The sequence below is a fragment of the Lycium barbarum genome, chromosome 5 (assembly GCF_019175385.1).
Source record: "Lycium barbarum isolate Lr01 chromosome 5, ASM1917538v2, whole genome shotgun sequence".
In the NCBI taxonomy this organism is placed as follows: Eukaryota; Viridiplantae; Streptophyta; class Magnoliopsida; order Solanales; family Solanaceae; genus Lycium; species Lycium barbarum.
Window position 1 is genome coordinate 137,140,973 of NC_083341.1, and position 19,669 is coordinate 137,160,641.

The following is a 19,669-nucleotide window of genomic DNA, read 5'->3' on the forward strand; positions in this document are numbered from 1 at the left end:
TACAGATGTGACAGTACATTATTACTGAAAATTATTACTCCCCCAGTTTTATTTTTACGTTTTTCTCTTACCACTGCAATTTACTTTACATTATCCAGTGAAGCACCTTTGTGAAATACAAATTAATTTGAAATTTTTTGTTAATTTAATTTTAATTATCTTAACAATATATAGTAGACTACTAAAGAAAAATGAAAAAAATATCACGATGTCAAAATTGCAATTGAATTTAAATTAATTTTTGACATTGTGCCCCTAGCATATACTATGAGCCTGTTTGGATGGGCTTATGCCTATAAGCTGAAAACAGCAGCTTATAAGCTAAAAAAAATAAGTTAGGGTAGTCTAATTTATTTATTTTGGCTTATAAGCTGTTTTCAGCTTATAAGCTGCTTTAGATAAGCTAAGTCAAATGGACCCAATTATTTTTTTGAGCTTATTTTAAGCACAAAATGACTTTAAGCTGGCCAGTCAAACACTCAAAAAAACTGAAAACAGCTTATAAGCAACTTATAAGCAACTTATAAGCCAATCCAAACGGACTCTATATCTTACTTACTTTAGACTACTCCAGTTCATAACTTTTTTCAACTTTTTCCTTTTATTTTTCTTTCAATTTTTTCTTTACTGTGAATTTTCTTTCTCTGAACATTAGTTCTCCTTTTTCTTCTTTCCTTAACTAAAAAGTTCTACGCTTCTTGTAGAACAAATATAACTATTTAATCATCTCCTTTTTTTCCCTTCCTTTTTTCAGAGTCAATATATATATATAATCAGACAAAAAGAATATCAACAAAATGGTGACCTTAAAGAATTTCTTCAAGAAGGCTTCTCCAGATCACAACCAAGAAAAACTACTACCACATGATGATGATGAAATTAGAAATGGTTGCTGCATGTGTTTCACTCCATTGCATAAAAGATTTACAAGTTTCTTCAACAACATTCAAGATTTTGCTAAGAAAGCAATTGAGATGGGTAAAAATGATCCAAGAAAGATCATTTTTTCCTTAAAAATGGGATTTGCACTATCATTTGTGTCTCTTCTCATTTTCTGGAAGAAACCTACTGATATTGCTCAATTTGCAATATGGGCAATCTTGACAGTTCTTGTTATGTTTGAGTTCACCATAGGTAATAAAATCTAACATCCTTCTTGTTTTTTGCGTGCTTCTTAATTTTACTGAGTTTAACTGATAATGTAAAGAATTTTTACTCAACCAAGTTGAGTATCTTTATTTGTCATTGCAGGTAAGTTTTTCCTCATTCTTATATTTTCAAAATTATAAATCTCATTTCTTATAAATGTTACATGTAGAAAATATTTTTGGTTACCTGATAATATAAAAAGTCTTTTAACTCTATTCTTATATACAAATTAATTAAACTCGTAATTTTACTGATGAGCTTAAGTTATATATACCATTAGTTTAAGGAGTTTCTTAAACTATCAGTTCATCCAAATGATATTTATTAGTAAGTTTTCTATAATATGAACTTGTAATCTTGAAAATAGTATTGATTGCCTGTTATAACTGATAAAGAGGTAGGTTCATGTGAAAATTTTCTATATTTATGATGTATATGAGTTTAAGTTATATACATGGTCCGTGTAAAAAAATTACAATTTCAAGTCACCTAAATGATTTATAGGTTAGCTTCTTTAAAATGTGGGATTTGAATTCTAAAAATAGGACAGATTACTTAATTACTACAAGAAGTAAAAAGAAATCTCATGGTGTAATAATTCCTTGACTGATATAACTTAAACACATTTCACAATGAATTTAAGTTTTATGTGATGATGACAAATGTACTTTTTTTTTCACACAATAAGATCAATTATAAGGTGATACTGTTAAGTATGCACAATAAGCATTAGATTAAAAATAATAACTAACCTATTATATATATAACAAAGTCAAATTACATTGACAATACAAAACATATTTGCACCATCTAACATATATAACTTAACTAAATACGTTTACTATAAGTTATCCTTTAATTTCCCCTCTTTGTTTATGGCAGGAGCAACCTTTATTAAAGGATTCAATCGTGGCTTGGGAACATTTTGTGCTGGGATGCTTGCCCTCGTCTTTGCTCAATTAGCATTATGGGCTGGAGAAAGGGAAAAAGTTGTAATTGTTGTTAGCATTTTCATCGTAGGTAAACCCTCTAATTAAATAGCATAAATATTCACATGTTCCTAAATTTAGAGGTAGATGGGCAGTTTGAATTGAATTTGGACGAGTTAAAACATGTTAAATTAATAAAACAGATTATTGCATAACTCTGTGAAAAAGTTTGTTGGGCTGCGATGGACTAGATAAAAAATGAGCTAAATAACCCAATCACCCAACTTTTATCAAGTTTTAATTTTCTTTGTTTGTTTTCTGATAACTTGTTTCAACCAAACAACTAATAAAAAAAATCTTCTTTTTTATTACAGCGATATATGACATATGAAACAAAATAAATTATTTAAATATTTTGATAAAATTTCTCGTTAGTCAATTTGGGCCACATAGGCCACCTGAATTTGGATGGATAAAGATGAGCTGAGTTAATAAATAAGCGGTTTAATAACCGCTCAAACTTAGACGATTCATATTTTCATGTGCTAGTATTTCCACTTCCCACTTCCAAATTGGGATTCTTTCCTTTATGTCCCTTCAGCCAAACTTAATTACCAGTAGCCCAAATAAAATCTATACATTGATATGTATATTATATATACAGCATATGTATATTATACATATAGTATTTTTATGTTATATGTCAAATATCTGTATATTTAAGTATAAATATACAAAATCTATACATTTGTTAGCTATTTTGTAAATTAGATCACCCAAAGATATTGGGTTGCAATTATCGCTTCCTAATCTTCTCTTCAAGTCTAGTAAAATACTTAATCTCATATGTATTATTTTCTTGTTCATTTTGGCAGCATTTTTTGGAACATATTTGAAGCTATATCCAACAATGGCACCATATGAATATGGATATCGAGTATTTATCTTGACCTATTGTATCCTCATTGTGGCTGGAAACAGGACTAGGCAATATAATGTGGCTATTTTTACTCGTTTAGCCCTAATTGCTGTTGGTGCTGGTATTTGCCTGTTGATTAATATTAGTATTTGCCCCATTTGGGCTGGTGAAGATTTGCATCGTTTGGTGGTTAAAAATTTCATGGATCTTGCAACTTCATTGGAAGGTAAGACATATTTAATTGTGAATTTCATATTTCATTTGGATTCTTGGCTCAATTTCATCCGTCTTTTATGATTTTTGCATACTCATTAAAAAAATATTTAATAAAAGGAATATCAGTATACTTAGACCTTTTGTTTCTCTATTTGTCTCACTCAACTAACACTCCATAATCGGAGCAATACTAAGGGTGAATTCGAAAAAGAAAAAAAAGGAATTGATAAATAAACTATTTCTTTTCCTAAATGTCAAATATTTTTTAAACAAATTAAAAGTTTCTCAAGCAACAATATTTGGGCCCGGAGGTATGTAATATTGGGCAATTTGCAGGGCAATTTGCAGGATTGTCCTTGCCTGTGGGTGGTCTTTACTTTTTGGCCCTCAAATTGGTGTTCTTTAACTTTTGTCCTACGCTAAATAAAAATCGCAAGGCAGAATTCTACCCATGCAAATTCTGCCTTAAGGCAAAATATAAGGTAGAATTTGAATTTTTTTTTTACTGAGTTGGGATTCGAACCCACAACCTCGGGGTATTAGGCGAAGGCCAAAACTTAAAGACCACCAATTTGAAGGCCAAAAATTAAAGACCACCCCAAATGAAGGGAAATCCGCTCGCAAGTATAATATTTTTGAGAAAGCTCTTATTTATGAAGTAAAAAAATTGCACAGTTTGGCCTTCAAATGGACGCGTCTTTAATTTTTGTCCTTCAAATGGGTTGTTTTGTCCTTTAAAAACAAATTTATTTGCGCTGGTATAACTGTTGATATTATGATGTGTAACTTATGCCTCTATCGACGTAAGTTAGATTTTTAAGTGAAAAAATATAAGATAAGCCCATTTGAAGGCCAAAAATTAAAGACCAGCACAAAAAAGTTACAAAAGTGCAAATGACTTCCCTGATCTTGCACCAATGTAATATTTGAGTCATGACATTTTGACAGATTGTATCCATGGATACTTAAGTTGAATGTTGATTTGGTACTTCCCTGGACGTATTATTTATCATTTACTTAAGTTCTTTAACCCACATGTTAGCAGGAAAGGTTATTAACAGCCTTAATAATAAAAGTATTTATTCAAACTTGACCCATTGTGTTTCTCTGAAACGCCGTTTATTTCAATTAAAACAATAAGGATAGAATTGAAAAAAATGTATTAAACGAGTTCTTTCATTTCGTAAACAACAAATGTCTAGGAACAAATGAAGTTTGTCAAACGATAAATATCTGGGACTGGATGTAATATTGATGAACAACTCTATTGTTTTCCTAATCTTGAAAATCGATGTCGAATCCACTAATGTTGCTTGTGTCATGATAAAATATCGACATCACACCCTTATTGGTGCGGTCCTTCCTCAACCCCTACGTGAATGCATGATACTTAATGCACCAAGTTATCCTTTTAATCTTGGAACCACTAATGATGTAACTTTAATTTGAGTACATGCACATTTTGACAGGTTGTATCAATGGGTACTTAAAATGTATTGAGCATGATGAATCTATATCAGAATGCAATGGCTACAAATCTGTCCTAGAATCCACAAGTCGAGAGCAAACACTGGTATACATTTTAACATTAATGTGTCTACTATTAACTAGCTAGCTAATCATGAATTTATACAAAAAGAACTATCTGTATGCTGACATCCTATTGGTTACTTGATTAATTCAAATTTGAACAGCTAGGATTTGCTATTTGGGAGCCACCTCATGGACGTTATAAATTGCACAAGAGTCCGTGGAGAGACATTGTCAAATTAAGCAGTGGATTGAGGCATTGTGCATTCATGGTCATGGCATTGCATGGATGTATCCAATCAGAAATTCAGGTTCTACATGCTAACTAATTGTATCAACGTGCTATGTTGCTCGAATCCTTCAATAATGGTGTTGCCCCTGTGTCAAATTCTTCAAAGATGCATTACTTTTGAAGGATCTGACACACATTGAATGACATCTTTGAAGGATCCGATCAAGCAACATAGGCAATATGCAGTAAAATTCATTCTTGTTTAGGCCTTACTTTTTTCACTATCATCCACTACAGATTGGAGACATGAAAAACACCCGAAATAGTTTGTACACTATCAATATATTTTAACAGGTTATTTACTGCAACATTTAGATTTTTTAAATATGATGATCACTGTAGACATTTATCTTATTATGTAGGTCACGTTAACCAAGTAATCTAAAAAATCGTACACTGTTAGTATAAATAAATGAAACTCTTAACATTTAATTTAACTTTATACAAGTACAATGTAAACATTTTTTTACATTAGCAATATATTTTACCGATTACAACATGTTATTTACTACACTGCATGTTTAGGCTATCAAATTGGGAATTGTCTATAGTTTAGTTACCTGTTGTTGCAAGCCATCCGATAACCTTCTATGTTAAAAGATTGTACATTATCAGTATACATAAATTAAACTTCTTTAACGTCTTTTGCAGGCGCCACCAGAAAAGAGGAAGGTTTTCCACAATGAACTTAAGAAAGTTGGTGAAAATGCTTCAAAAGTTCTACGCGAGCTAGGAACAAAATTAGAGAAAATGGAAGCATTAAGTGATCATGAAAATATTCTAAAAGAAGTGCATGAAACAGCACAATACTTGCAGAAAAAAATAGATCACAAGTCATATCTCTTGGTCAATTCAAAAAGTTGGGAAATCGGAAAGCCAAATATTAATGTTGAAGATTCTTCAAGTGAAAATGGTAGTGAAAATTTGCCATTAAGTTCTCGATCACTTAGTGAAACAGCTATTGACATAAGGTCATTGCAAGCAAATTGGCCACTATTAACAAAAGATTCATCTGATCAATTGGTCACAAAGTCAACATTATTTAGAAAACAAAATCAATGGCCTTCACGTCTCTCACTTGTTGATGGTGAAATTGCTGATATAGTGGAAATGGAAACTTATTTGAGTGCTAGTGCTTTGTCTTTGGCTACTTTTGCTTCACTTCTTATTGAATTTGTTGCAAGGCTTCAGAATGTGGTTGACAATTTCGAAGAGCTAAGTCAAAGGGCAGAATTTAAAGAGCCAGTTAGTATTAAGTGTTAAAGAATTTATCAAGTATGTTACTATATTGTTGACGTTCAATATGTGATTTTTTTTTTGTTCTTAACGTTTAGTTTGTGTGAAATGAAAAGAGAAAAAGTATTGGTCATATGTTTGTTTTGTGAGGAGGAAAGGAATTAGGAAAATGAAATATGTTTATTGGCGTGTGGAGTAACTTTTGTATCATGAATAGATGTACACAAGGCCCAAAAATATTTTTGTGATATGTTCCTTTATAGCGTCAGAGTTAGAATTTGTACGGGAATTTTTGTTAAATATGGTTTGATCAATTGATTAATATATATATGAGCAATTCACTAAGTAATATATATGAAAATACAAAAATATTGAAAAAATAATCCTCCCCTAAACAAGACTCCTAAATTGTAAAGGATTACATTGTGGATATTATTATAAAGAAATACACATGAGAAAAGCTAAATAGATTCAACATCAACTATATATGCGTAAAATATTAATTTTAATTTTATATATACAGTGTAATTTTTTGACGAAGAAAATTTAGATGAACCCTTTGCGGCCCTACCTCCACCCTTTCCTCATTCTACACCAAGATAGAAAGAATATATAGTTACTTAGAGTCGTCGTGCACTATAAGGATATCCCTTTTCGCACAATTTTGATTCAAGACCAATGACCTTAGAGGTAATTAAATTAAGGGTACAATTCAAATTTGACATATATAGTGTGCTTGTTTGTGCATTGAGTTTTGATTTCCTTTGTTTGAAGTACCTTCCAATATTGAAGCAAATATAAAACGGGGTTGTTGCTGCAGTGCCATTTGTTTGATTATATAGTATATTCGACCGACTAACTTGGCTGTTGAATGCATAATGATTCCAAATCTGTGAAATTAGATAACTAAATTTAATTAAGTACAATGTGTAGTGAGATTAATTTTGATGTTATTATGTATAAACATTTATATGATCAGATCTTGCTTAGTATTTTCTTATAGACAACATTATTGGTGAATGTATGTTTCATAAAAGGTCAAACTACAATAGAGTTTCTTTTAATGGGTTATGTTGAGTTCTTCTGAACCTATTTAGAACTCTTCCCTTTATACTCATCGTCAAAATAATGTTTTTTCCTTTCAATAAAGGATAAACTTGGCCCGGGACAGTAAATAATTAGCATACAGGAGGAAGTCATAACTCTAGGCCTCCTTAATCTTGAATTCAACCCATTCTCTAATTAGTTGATAATTTTTACAGCTTTATTATTTACAGTGTAAGTTAAATAGTTTAAAATAGAAATCTTAATCTTTATAACTCAGAAAATTGTTCGAACTTGTCTTCTTAGTGATATTAAACAATTATAGCTAACGTTAATTGGTTCTTCGTGAGATTCGACTCTGAACTCTTAGACCAAGTTATATTTGCAATAACCGATTATCCTTTTAGGACGAGCTCTGATAAATATGACATTGATTGTTAAAATAATAGTTGAACATGTGAATTAGTATTTATTATTAGTTAGTACCCTTTAGAAGAGCCGGTTTAAGAGGCAGCTTCTTCGTCCGTTGATGGACCCACTTTTAAATTTAATATAATAAAATTCACCAGCTTTGATACTTTATTATATTACCAAAGTGAGTACCAGAAACTTCTAAAAAGTATTAGAAGCTACAACCTTCGCTCAAAACCCATTCCAGAAAGTTTTCATCCTCTTCACATGCAGTAAATCAAGAAGCTTCTCATCAATTTATACCACCAAAAATATAGTATAATTTTGCTCAGACTGATGCTGCAATTTTCAGATATCAGGTATTAATATTTGAACTCTTCTAATTTGAGCATCGTCTTCTAAAAAGTAGAAACTGCGATTTTGGGGATTTAAGTACAAAGTGTTTGATAATATGTGTAAGAGAAATGGGTAGAAAAGAGCAAGGGTAAGGAAGACTAAGAGGTTAATCATATTGAAAGTATTCTGCAATTTCAGTTTCTGGGTTGTCTCAAATTTTGATTCTTTTTCCTCTATTGTTGTTGATTTTTCAAATCTTTTTGTACTTTTAGCTATTTGTTGTCTTAACAATTGTTTCTTTCCCACTATTATTATGCATTTTTAGTTTTTCTTACAATTGTAGCATCTGGATTATCTTAAAAGAATCGATCAACATGGATAGTCAAATCTATCTGCAACTTTAGCTGCTGAGTTGTATTAAAATTGATCTTTTTGGCACCAATTGGAATGAAGTGCTTTCAAAATGGTGATAGTTAGCTGACTCCAACTTAATATAATAAAAACGAAATGAAAGAGGAAAAGAAAGTAAGAAACAAAAGAGATAGCGGGTACTTTATATAGCTTAGATTTCACTTCAGCCATCCATGAAAATTGATAATAAGCCAAAGCTCATTTGAAACATTTGGATAGGGAATATGGGTAGAGAATAGAGTCGAAGAAAGATTGAACAGTGATGAAACATAATAGTGTTAATGTTGTTTCAAGTACATAATAATATTAATGTTGTCTGATTTCTGCCATTACTATAAAGTTGGAACTTTCTTTATGTTATTGACAAAGTTGGTTGAATGTGTTGCTGAGATTTCTGGTTGGATTTTAGGTAAATTTTCCATTTTAAATTCTTTCTACCTTTTAGAAAATAACAATAAGTTTTATATTACTAATAGTTGGATTGCTATATTTTGTTTGATCTTATTTGATGTAGGTTTAACTTTGTGTTGCAGTGATTGTGTACATATGTGTGTTCAATCTCTTTAATTCAAGTAAGTGTCACTCTTCTGCATTGTTAGATTATTGTCAAATTGTTTCTTCAATTTATTTTGTCGTTACGGGATTTGGCTGTCTCTTTATTTGTTGTTTATTTAGTTTGAGTATAGAAAATATGTACTCTACATTCGTTTGAGTTGTTTTCTTAAAATTATACAGTCAAACTAAATATATGGCACTCATTAAACTCTTTTTACAAAAAATATTACAAAAATTGCAGCAATGTCAGATGATAAATGTAGAAAAGATCAAACCTCTGAAACCACAAATGCTAAGAGAAGAGCTAGGGAACGGGAGTTATATAAGCTAATGCCACCTGAAAAAAAGGAAGCATGTTTAGCCCGACGGCGGGAATTATATAAGTTATAAGTTAATGGCGCCCGAAAAAAATGAGGCATGTTTAGCTCGACGACGGGAGTTATATAAGCTAATGACACTTGAAAAAAAGGAGGCATGTTTAGCTCAGCAACGAGCAAACAAAGCTAAAATAAAAAAGCAATGTCTGCATGACAATTCAGTTCTAGCTAATTCAGTTAACCCATCATCCTTTGAAGTTAGCACTTCTTTTGCAGAGCAGGCTTCATCTGTTGTAAGACGGTCACTGCTTCTTGGTGAAACAGGTTAGGCAGTTTTTCTACAATTTATGAATTAAATTAAAAAAATAACTTAAGCTAAAAAGTTTTGTTTATTGAATAAACAGGATCGTCATCAGGCACAAAACCTACACATCATGGTAAAAAGTCAGTGATCACTACAAATCAAGGTTGGTTCCAACCGTTTCACTAAAAATAATAATCGTCACACATTCCTTAAATTGCCTATTATTTCGGGCTTACGTTAAAGTTTAATATGCAGAAAGAGTTAAAAAAATAACTTAAGCTAATTTTTTTTATTTATTGAATAAACAGAATCGTCGTCAAGCACAAAGCCTACACATCATGGTAAAAAGTCAGTCATGACTACAAATGAAGGTTGGTTCCAACCGTTTCACTAAAAACAATATTTGTCACACATTCCTTAAATTGCCTATTATTTCGTGCTTACATTAAAGTTTAATATGCAGAAAGAGATTTCATACAAGTTGGTACCTTAAGTAGTGCAGAAGCAAAAACCAGCTATATTAGCTTGAAAGATGTTCCGAATTGTGAATTTTGTGGAGCCAAAAAGTTTGAATATGAACCACCTGCATTTTGTTGTAGTAATGGTTCGATTCACTTAATTTCATATCAAATGCCACAAGAGTTAAGAAATTTGTATTTAGGAAACACTGAGGAATAAAAGGAATTTCGAACTTACATTAGAACACACATTCGCTTTCACTTCACTCGGAGTAACTTATGATAAAAATTTAGCAAAACGAAGTGATGGAGTTTAATCCTTCAAAGTCCAAGGACAAATGTATCATTTTATAAATGATTTGGTTCCAACTAATCAAAGGGCTAAGAACTTACAATTGTATTTCTTTGACGGTGAAAACGAACTGCAAAATCGAATGGCATGCTTAAACAAGCTTAATGAAAAAATTGTGAAATCTTTGATGGACATCTTAAAGTCTTACAATCCTTACTCTAAGTTTTTGAAATCTTTAATAAACATCTCGCAATTGTCTAATTTCTACATTGCCCTTAGATGTGATGCTGGTCTAGATCAACGAATCTACAACTTACCAACAGTTTCAAAAGTTGGTGGGATATGGGTAGAAAATGATAATAATAATTGTGTATCCGCACCACATATCCGCATATATACAGAAAGTACTAGAAGTCAAATAGTAAATGTCACACCATAATCTTACCAGGGTGTGATGGGCACCGACCCTTCCTTAGGGCCGAGCGAACCCTCTGACTCTTATTACATACGTAGTCCTTTGGACTCCTTGAATCAAACAAGAACGAAATACATAGTAAAGCTTTCAGAAATATTCTTTTCGTTATTCTCAAATCAAGAAAAATCTGTAATCATATGGAATTTATCACATAACACCGAATGACACATCGGCTGATGGAGCCGCTTGCAAAACTGACACTCTTTACCCACGACTCTGTCTGCAAAGTCTCTAACATCAATCCAGAAATCTTAACATACAAACTCTGACTCGGCAACACCCCGGGGGCAAACGGAGCTTGCCAACTTCGCTGGAACATCTTCCATAATGACTGCTACTCATCTGGGTGTACCTGCGCGGCATGAAACGCAGCCCCCGAAGAAAGGGGGTCAGTATGGAAAATGTACTGAGCATGTAAGGTAAGAATCACAGTAAAAGAGAATCATAACTGAAACAGAGATTTACCAGAATCAAGTATGAGCTTTAAAAATATTAAAACACTTGCCTTTTCAAATGAAGATCATGTATGTCATCATAAATCATAAATGAAAATCATGTATGCCATCGTCATATATCATATATCATATAACGTGCCCCGGCCCTCTAGCGAGGGACGCGGTGACTAAATTCATGCATGTCATCACCATATATCATATATGCATATAACGTGCCCCGGCCGTCTATTGAGGGACGCGGTGAATGAAATCATGTATACCAATATCATATATCATATATGCATGTAACGTGCCCCGGCCCTTCAGTGAGGGACGCGGTGAATCATATATCATGTATGCATATAACGTTCCCTGGCCCTTCAGTGAGGGACACGGTGAATCATATATCATGTATGCATATAACGTGCCCCGACCCTCTATTGCGGGACGCGGTGAATAGAGTCATCATATGCCATCCTGGCCACCACCCCGTCATCATATCATCATGTCATCATATCATATATAACATGCCCCGGCCCGCAAGTGAGAGGGACGCGGTGAACAATGCAGAGATGTACGCACGAGAACATACCCGCCGGGACTCGGTGAATAGACATATTGAGGCTTGCACGAACAGAGTAGTGCGAAACCATATGCACATAAATCAAGACTCGATAGACAAGTATACTTACCGATACCTGAAGGTTCAGAAACAAGTTTCGGGTCAATCCGACTTAGTATAAGAAAGTTATGAGCGTTTGAAGTACAGAACCTTTTACGGACGTTTCAGAAGCCATTTTTGGAAAATCGAAGCAACCATCATGTTAGGTACCTCTCGAATATCGTTATGGATCAAATCAATATGCCGACATCATATATCATATATGCACATAACAGATTCATGCATGCATACTCATAGAACATCAAACAGTGTATTGCTGCGCAACGTGCAACCCGATCCATAAATGTATTGTTGCGGAACGTGCAGCCCGATCCAAGACTGTATGCAAAAGTTAGAAACATTAATACTTACAAAACCATTTTAAGGACATGAACTCTTATACTTGGCTCATTGTTCAATTATGCAATAATTTCAACCATACTAAGTATACTCATGTCAATAGGCCAATAAGAATCGTAGACAAGCTCGGAACTTATCAAATAGAGCTTCGGAATCATGGATACGTATCGAAACCATATGAAGTGACTTATGGAGATAAAAAATATTAGCCATCCTAGTGGCTCTAAGAATAGGAATTTCTTTGAAATCATGCATATACGTCATTTGCTTGTTTCATAAGAATCATGCCAAAAGAAAGAAAGGGTAAGCCTCACATACCTGTCCCACGTCCAATTAGCTACGCTTATTTGTCCAAAATTGCTAATCTACATTCAAGAGAATTGACATAATCATTAGATTCATCGACATATACTTGTCTTAGTCTTTCAAATGAATTCGTTTATAATCTGCCGAAATTTCGGCAGCATTTCCCCTGTAAATACACCATCTCCGAGAATCTAACTCGGCCAATTCAACAACAAACCCGAGAATGCAACTCGGCCAATTCGTCAACAACAATCCGAGAATTCAACTCGGCCAAATTATCAACAACAATACCAACAATCATGATTCCAACTCCAACAATTAATTCAAATTATATTCTAACATTAACAACCCTTGTCTCAAAATCCAACGACATTTCATTTATATTCAATTCAATCACATATAGTCAAGTTAACATCAATGATCTCACATCTAAGTATTAATCCGAAATGATTCTAACATGGTTCAAGAATACTTCAAACAATTCTCATAATATTCCAAACAACCCAATCAACATATTACTTCGCCCGAAACCTTCCAAATTTAATAAGAACAATAACAACACATTTCCTTCTTTCAAATTCAAACACAACAACCCACTTACAATCTTCCAACCACATGTCTCACTTCCAAATTCATGAATTATATTTGCAACCTACACATTAGCAATTTCATTCCTACAAATATAAGGAATCATACTAATATCACATTAACGTCTTCAATAATCCACAAACGATTTTCACTTCATTTCAAACCATTAAATCTTCATTTAACATCATAGAATCCACAACATAACAATCCATAATACTAAATAAAATTAGTTCTCCACTCCTACACAACACAACATAGGCACGACTACAACTTCCACACCATAGTTTCATGAATTTCATTCATTTCCACATACCACAACATGCACAAATCATCCATAACATATGAAAGAGAGTTAAACATTACCTTTTCCTCTTAGCTCTTCAACTTGGCTAGAGTTGTGCCTTGCACAAAGGAATGGTTTTATTGCTCCAACAACCACTCCATGTTGTTAAGGACGTTCCAATTGGTAGAAAAGCTAGAAAAAAATAATTTTTCCTTGATCAATTTTTGAACCCCAATTTTTTCTCCTTGGCCGAATAGGCCTTCTCCTTTTTTCTTTCTCCTCAAGTTTCTTGAACTTTCTAAGTTGAAGATGAAAAATGTGATGAGCTTGTTATCTTTTATAATTACGTATTAAGCTTCCATATGGGCCAAGCCCACTCCATACAAACGGCCCACTTGGCCTTTTTATTCAAGACTATTCTTTTTTTTTTGTCTTGCAATTCATGAAAAATTAATTTTCCTAATTCCAAATTTGCCCTTAGCCTTCCCCAATTTTTCCACATCAAAAAATTCTCATAAGCAACTTGCGTATTAAACAAGATCAAAATATGGCCTTGTCCTTAACTTCTTGCAATTATCTTAAATTATCCGAATGTACAAATTGCGGGATATAACAGTAAATTACTATTATGGTTGTTATGATTCATTACAATATCCATTACTATTGCCTTATGGTCAAAATGGATGGCACTGTGGCATTAAAAAAATAAAACCTTCAAATGTGAGACCCAACAACCTAATGTATTGTGAACACGAAGAATTGCCCAATGTAAAAAATATGTGTTCAATAGATGGTTTTCTTCATATGGAAGGTGAAAACATGCAAAAAGGAAAACAAAAAAGAAATATTGTTTCTTGCCGTGAGTATTATTGTTACAAACTACAAATAAGAAATGATGAAAATATAATTTTGCATTCTGGAAGATTATTTCAACAATATGCAGTAGATGAATGGATTAAAATTGAAAGCCAGCGATTAGATTTTGCTTCACTTAATCAAGATTTATTTAGAATAGATATGCTAGAAGGACTCTTAGATATGTTACGTCATGGCGAAAGAGAAGCTTCGCAAATAGGTAGAAATAGATATCTTCCTCACAGCTTTACAGGAGGACCACGAGACATGCGCCGTCGATATATGGATGCTATTGCATTGGTGCAACGTTTTGGAAAACCTGATATATTTTTTTACTATGACATGTAATCCTACATGGCCTGAAATAAAAGTTAATATCCTACAAACAGATGAAGTACAAAATAGACCGGATTTAGTTAGTCGAATATTTCATGCAAAACTAGAAGAGTTAAAAAAAGACATCTTAAGAAGAAATATATTTGGCAAAGTTGCAGCATTTATGTATACTGTAGAATTCCAAAAAAGGGGACTTCTACATGCTCATTTTCTCATTATATTAGAGGAAAAATACAAGTTATTGACTCCTGAAGCATACGACAAATATGTTTGTGCTGAATTACCAGATCCTGATACCAAACCTGAATTATATGCACTTGTTACAAAACATATGATTCATGGTCCTTGGGTGCATTAAATCCAGCGAGTATGTGTACTAGAAAGAAAGGGTACTGCAAGTTTAAGTATCCAAGAGAGTTTTCTGAATAAACAAGCAAGGGAAAAAATTCATATCCAATTTATAAAAGACGAAATACCGGAAAGAGTGTACAAATTAGAGAACATCTAATTGATAATTCATGGGTTGTTCCTTATAATCCATCTTTACTTTGTAAATTTAGCTGTCATATAAATGTACAGATTTGTTCAGACATAAAAGTTATTAAATACATTTATAAGTATATCTGCAAAGGACATGATAAAATTGTGTTTAATGTACATTCAAATGATACAAATATAGAAATAGATGGAATAAAAGAATATCAATCTGCTAGATGGGTATCGCCACCAGAAGCTACATGGCGTATATTTGCTTTCCATATCAGTGAAATGATTCCAAGTGTATATCACCTTCAAGTACATTTAGAAGGACAACAATTTGTTTCCTTCAAAAGTACTGATAACATTACTAAAATTCTAAATAATCCTATGATTGGAAAAACAATGTTGACAGAATTCTTCTTCATGAATGCTGAAGATGAAGATGCTAAAAATCTTAATTTACTATATCGAGAATTTCCAGAATACTTTGTGTGGTCAGCAGATAAAACATGGTCCCGTCGCAAACAAGGAAAAGTTATTGGTCGTGTTGTAACATGTCATCCAACAGAGGGAGAAAGATATTATCTTAGACTTCTACTAATGAATGTTAGAGGACCAAAATCTTATGAAGATTTGCGAACTGTAAATAGAATATTATACAATACATCTCGAGAATCAGCTGAAAAAAGAGGATTCTTACTTTGCGATAACAATTTGATAGAATGTATGTCTGAAGCTATAAGCTACCGAATGCCATACAGTCTGAGACATTTATTTGCTACATTATTAATTTATTGCAATCCTACTAATCCAAGAGAATTGTGGGAAAAATTTGAGAAACCATTGTCTGAGGATTTTTATAAATATACCAACTTAGGCACACGAGATATACGTTTTAGAGTATTAAATCATATTAATGATATTTTACGTTCAATGGGTCGTGATATCAACGCATTCCAACTTATACCAGAAATGATAAAACCCCCTGAGATAGAAAAAGAAGCTAAAGATGTTCATTTCGAAAGAAGTATTACAGTTAGTGAACAAGATTTATTATTAGAAAAAAAAAATATCGAGCAAAAAAGAGCTTACCATGTCATACTTGAAAGAATATTTTCAAACAAATCGGGTGCTTTCTTTATTGATGGCCCCGGTGGAACAGGCAAAAGCTTCTTATATCGTGCTTTATTAGCTATTGTTAGACATAGCGGGTTCATAGCTTTAGCTACAGCAAGCTCAGGTGTTGCAGCTTCACTTCTTCCCGGTGGTCGAACTGCTCACTCACGCTTTAAAATACCTATTGACATTGAAGAAAATTTTAATTGTAATATAAGCAAACAAAGTTCATTAGCTTCTTTGATTCGAGACGCTAAGTTAATTGTATGGGATGAAATCTCAATGGCAAAAAAGAAAATGCTTGAGGCTTTAGATTTACTTTTAAAAGATTTAATGGAGACAAATATACTATTTGGTGGAAAAGTAGTTGTTTTTAGCAGTGATTTTAGACAGACCCTTCCCGTTGTACGTAGTGGGAAAAAAGAAGATTTTATTCGTGAGAGTTTATTGTGCTATGATATTTGGAATCAACTTGAAAAATTACAATTAACAGAAAATATGCGTGCAAAAACAGATCCTGCTTTCTGCGAATACCTAATGCGAATTGGTAATGGAAGCGAAAAGAAAAATACTCAAGGAAAAATTACAATTCCTCATTCTTTAATTATTCCATTTACTTCAGAACAAGAATCCTTGCAGCTTTTATTTAAAGTTACTTATCCCAACTTACATGTACATCATTCAGATGCTTCATTTATTACTTCTCGCGTTGTTTTAACAACAAAAAATGACTTTGTTGATGAAATTAACAATATGTTAATAACACAATACCAAATCCCTCCGAAAATTTATTTGGCTATTGATGAAACAATTGATCCAAAAGATCAAAGCGAATATGAATATTTCATGCACAGTTTAAATCCGGTAGGTTTACCTCCGTACAAGTTGACATTACAAAAAAATTGTCCAATTATGTTATTACGTAATCTAAATCCTTGTGATGGTCTATGTAATGGAACTAGATTAATATGTAACGATTTCAAAAGTCATATCATCAGTGCAACAATATCAAGTGGAGATTTTAAAAACAAACATGTATTCATTCCACGAATCCCTCTCCTAACATCGCAAGATGAAAAATTACCTCTTCAGTTTAAAAGAACACAATTTCCAATACGATTATGTTACGCCATGACTATAAATAAAGCACAAGGTCCAACGTTAGATTTTGTTGGTATTTACTTACGTGAGCCAGCATTTTCCCATGGTCAATTATATGTCGCTTTATCACGAGCCAAAAGTTTTAACTGTGTCAAAGTATTAATTAGACCGTCTACAGCTAAAGACAACGACGATCACTCTACTTATAATGTAGTCTATGATGAAGTGATTGAAAAGGCTTTTTCTATGGATTGAGCCTATCATTTGGTACAACACAATAGTTGTTATTTACCTTTTGGTAGTGTATAGAACATTGTCATTGCTATCATTTGTTAATATAACATATATTGTATTGACATCTATTTGTTACATAATTGCAAAATAGATTGAGATGGCAGTTAAATCTACTATCAAGTCAATCACTCCAAAAACTGAGGATTGGATATGCAAAATTCAAGTAGTAGATAAATATCCTCCCAGAGACAAGAAAGACAAAAGTGGAAAATACCAACTGATGGTTTTGCAAGACGAAGAGGTGCCTTTACCGCTTTTACACTTTACAAATTATACATGTTTCCACAATTTAATCATAATCTTATGTGCTATTTGATTACAGGAAAATCAAATTCAAGCCATCATTTGGAATGTTGATATAATGCAGTTTGACAAGTATTTCAAACCATTCTAAACATACCTGGTGTCAGTTGCATAAGTAAAAGAACCGAATCTTGCATATGCTAATGCATTCAACAAATACATTTGGACAATTGACAGAAATACTATTGTTGAACCAATTGAAAAAGTCATTCCTCCAGATAATCCACTACCACCGTCAACACGACTGACTATCACCCTTTTTGAGGCTATTGAGTATCAAATGAAAGATTTTGAATTTGGTAACTAAAAACCTTCAATATCTCATTTGCAAATTTACACTCTATTTTTTACTTATTCATTTATTGTTTTTTTTTTATCTAAAGATGTCCTTGGACTACTTATTAATGCTGGACTTGCAAGTAACACATCAAATGGGAAGAAATTCCAAGAATTCATCATTATGGATACTCAGTAAGTCTATGCTATCTTGACTATTGCCCAACTAACTAATTTCAATATTCATTTGTTTTTACATCATTTTATATTCTGATGGCAGCAAATTATTTGAAAAAACATCTGTTCCACACAATAAAATTGAAATCAGATTTCAGAATTTTGAAATAGATAATTGGGACTGACCGAATTACGGTTCACATAATTGTTTCGAGCAAGTCATTAATGAGTTGCTGTATATTTTAAAATGTATTTTCGATCTACTTCACATGTGTATATTTTACTATATAAGGAAAAAAAGATTAGTTGATCATGAATAGAACTTTCTCTTTAGCATAGTCAATTTATTTTGATGAAGTTTACATCAATTCAAATGGTTAAACATCTACTTTGTATCATCCACAGAAAAAGGCCTAAAAAGCTAACACTTTGGGAGGACTCTGTCGAACATTATGGAAATGAACTTTCAGAGAAAGTGAAACACTATCCCGTCTTCCTGGCTAGAAGAGTGATAAAATCATCATCAGGTAAAATACATGAAGAATTATGTTCCCCCCCCCCCCCCCCCCCTAAACACTTAACAATTAACCAAAAATAAATATCCATATCCATGCAGGGATATGGAGCAGAAACAACACAACAATACTCTTACATCCCACATATCCAGAAGCTACTACATTAGCTGCATGGTAATGACAATACAATTTTGATAACAATTGTTTCTAATAACTTATTTAGACTCTTCAAAAATATGCACGAGTGTCTTAATTTTACAGGATTCAACTCAGATGCAACAACATTCTTGAAACTACCTTTTTTGCAGGGCCAAAACAATTCAACGACAACTCATTGAGTACACAGCTAGAAGCATGTCCCCAGAAGGCACTCTACGAACATTTCCCGAACTTCATTTATTATTTCCTAGAAATATTTTTAGGTTTATATATCTAAAGTTTTAAAGATTATCACGTTTTAGTCTTGGAATATGATCGTTCAAATGATGTTTACGCATGTTCGAGAAATCTTATTAGTGCATAAAAATAAAATGATTAACATATTTTGGGCCCGTGCTGCCACTTATTAAACTTGAAATTGTTTTTTATTACTTTATGACATAATCCAATTTGAAGTTATGGTCATGGATCGAACTGGTAGCACAATATCCTCCATCTCAGATCAATCAGCAACGAAGATGCTGAACCTCACTGTACAAGAGATTTATGAC

General features: G+C 32.7%; 2 protein-coding genes and 1 long non-coding RNA gene across 3 annotated transcripts; all 3 read left to right on the forward strand.

The window, feature by feature from the left end:
* Window positions 1–562: 562 nt before the first annotated feature.
* LOC132641798 (aluminum-activated malate transporter 9-like) lies at window positions 563–6,526 on the forward strand. The gene is made up of 6 exons (XM_060358890.1): window positions 563–1,134; window positions 2,032–2,169; window positions 2,954–3,223; window positions 4,683–4,786; window positions 4,908–5,054; window positions 5,687–6,526. Exons 1-6 carry the CDS (start codon window positions 798–800, stop codon window positions 6,296–6,298), a joined length of 1,608 nt encoding a protein of 535 aa, XP_060214873.1. The 5' UTR covers window positions 563–797; the 3' UTR covers window positions 6,299–6,526.
* Window positions 6,527–7,952: 1,426 nt separating this feature from the next.
* Window positions 7,953–19,127, forward strand: LOC132642794 (uncharacterized). The gene is made up of 7 exons (XR_009583340.1): window positions 7,953–8,085; window positions 8,988–9,045; window positions 17,780–17,929; window positions 18,011–18,290; window positions 18,375–18,462; window positions 18,850–18,971; window positions 19,061–19,127. It is a non-coding gene; the product is annotated as an uncharacterized LOC132642794 (long non-coding RNA).
* LOC132642793 (uncharacterized) lies at window positions 9,053–10,391 on the forward strand. The gene is made up of 3 exons (XM_060359832.1): window positions 9,053–9,669; window positions 9,750–9,812; window positions 9,958–10,391. The coding sequence occupies exons 1-3, from the start codon at window positions 9,423–9,425 to the stop codon at window positions 10,041–10,043; spliced, it is 396 nt and encodes a 131-aa protein (XP_060215815.1). The 5' UTR covers window positions 9,053–9,422; the 3' UTR covers window positions 10,044–10,391.
* Window positions 19,128–19,669: the final 542 nt, after the last annotated feature.

Bases quoted from the DNA above. Each gene is read 5' to 3' on its own strand.
- LOC132642793 (XM_060359832.1), top strand. From the start codon at position 9,423: ATGGCGCCCGAAAAAAATGAGGCATGTTTAGCTCGACGACGGGAGTTA. The intron at 9,670-9,749 runs GTTAGGCAGTTT...TTGAATAAACAG, and splicing joins ACTGCTTCTTGGTGAAACAG to GATCGTCATCAGGCACAAAA. The intron at 9,813-9,957 runs GTTGGTTCCAAC...TTGAATAAACAG, and splicing joins AGTGATCACTACAAATCAAG to AATCGTCGTCAAGCACAAAG.
- LOC132641798 (XM_060358890.1), top strand. From the start codon at position 798: ATGGTGACCTTAAAGAATTTCTTCAAGAAGGCTTCTCCAGATCACAAC. The intron at 1,135-2,031 runs GTAATAAAATCT...TGTTTATGGCAG, and splicing joins TATGTTTGAGTTCACCATAG to GAGCAACCTTTATTAAAGGA. The intron at 5,055-5,686 runs GTTCTACATGCT...CGTCTTTTGCAG, and splicing joins GTATCCAATCAGAAATTCAG to GCGCCACCAGAAAAGAGGAA.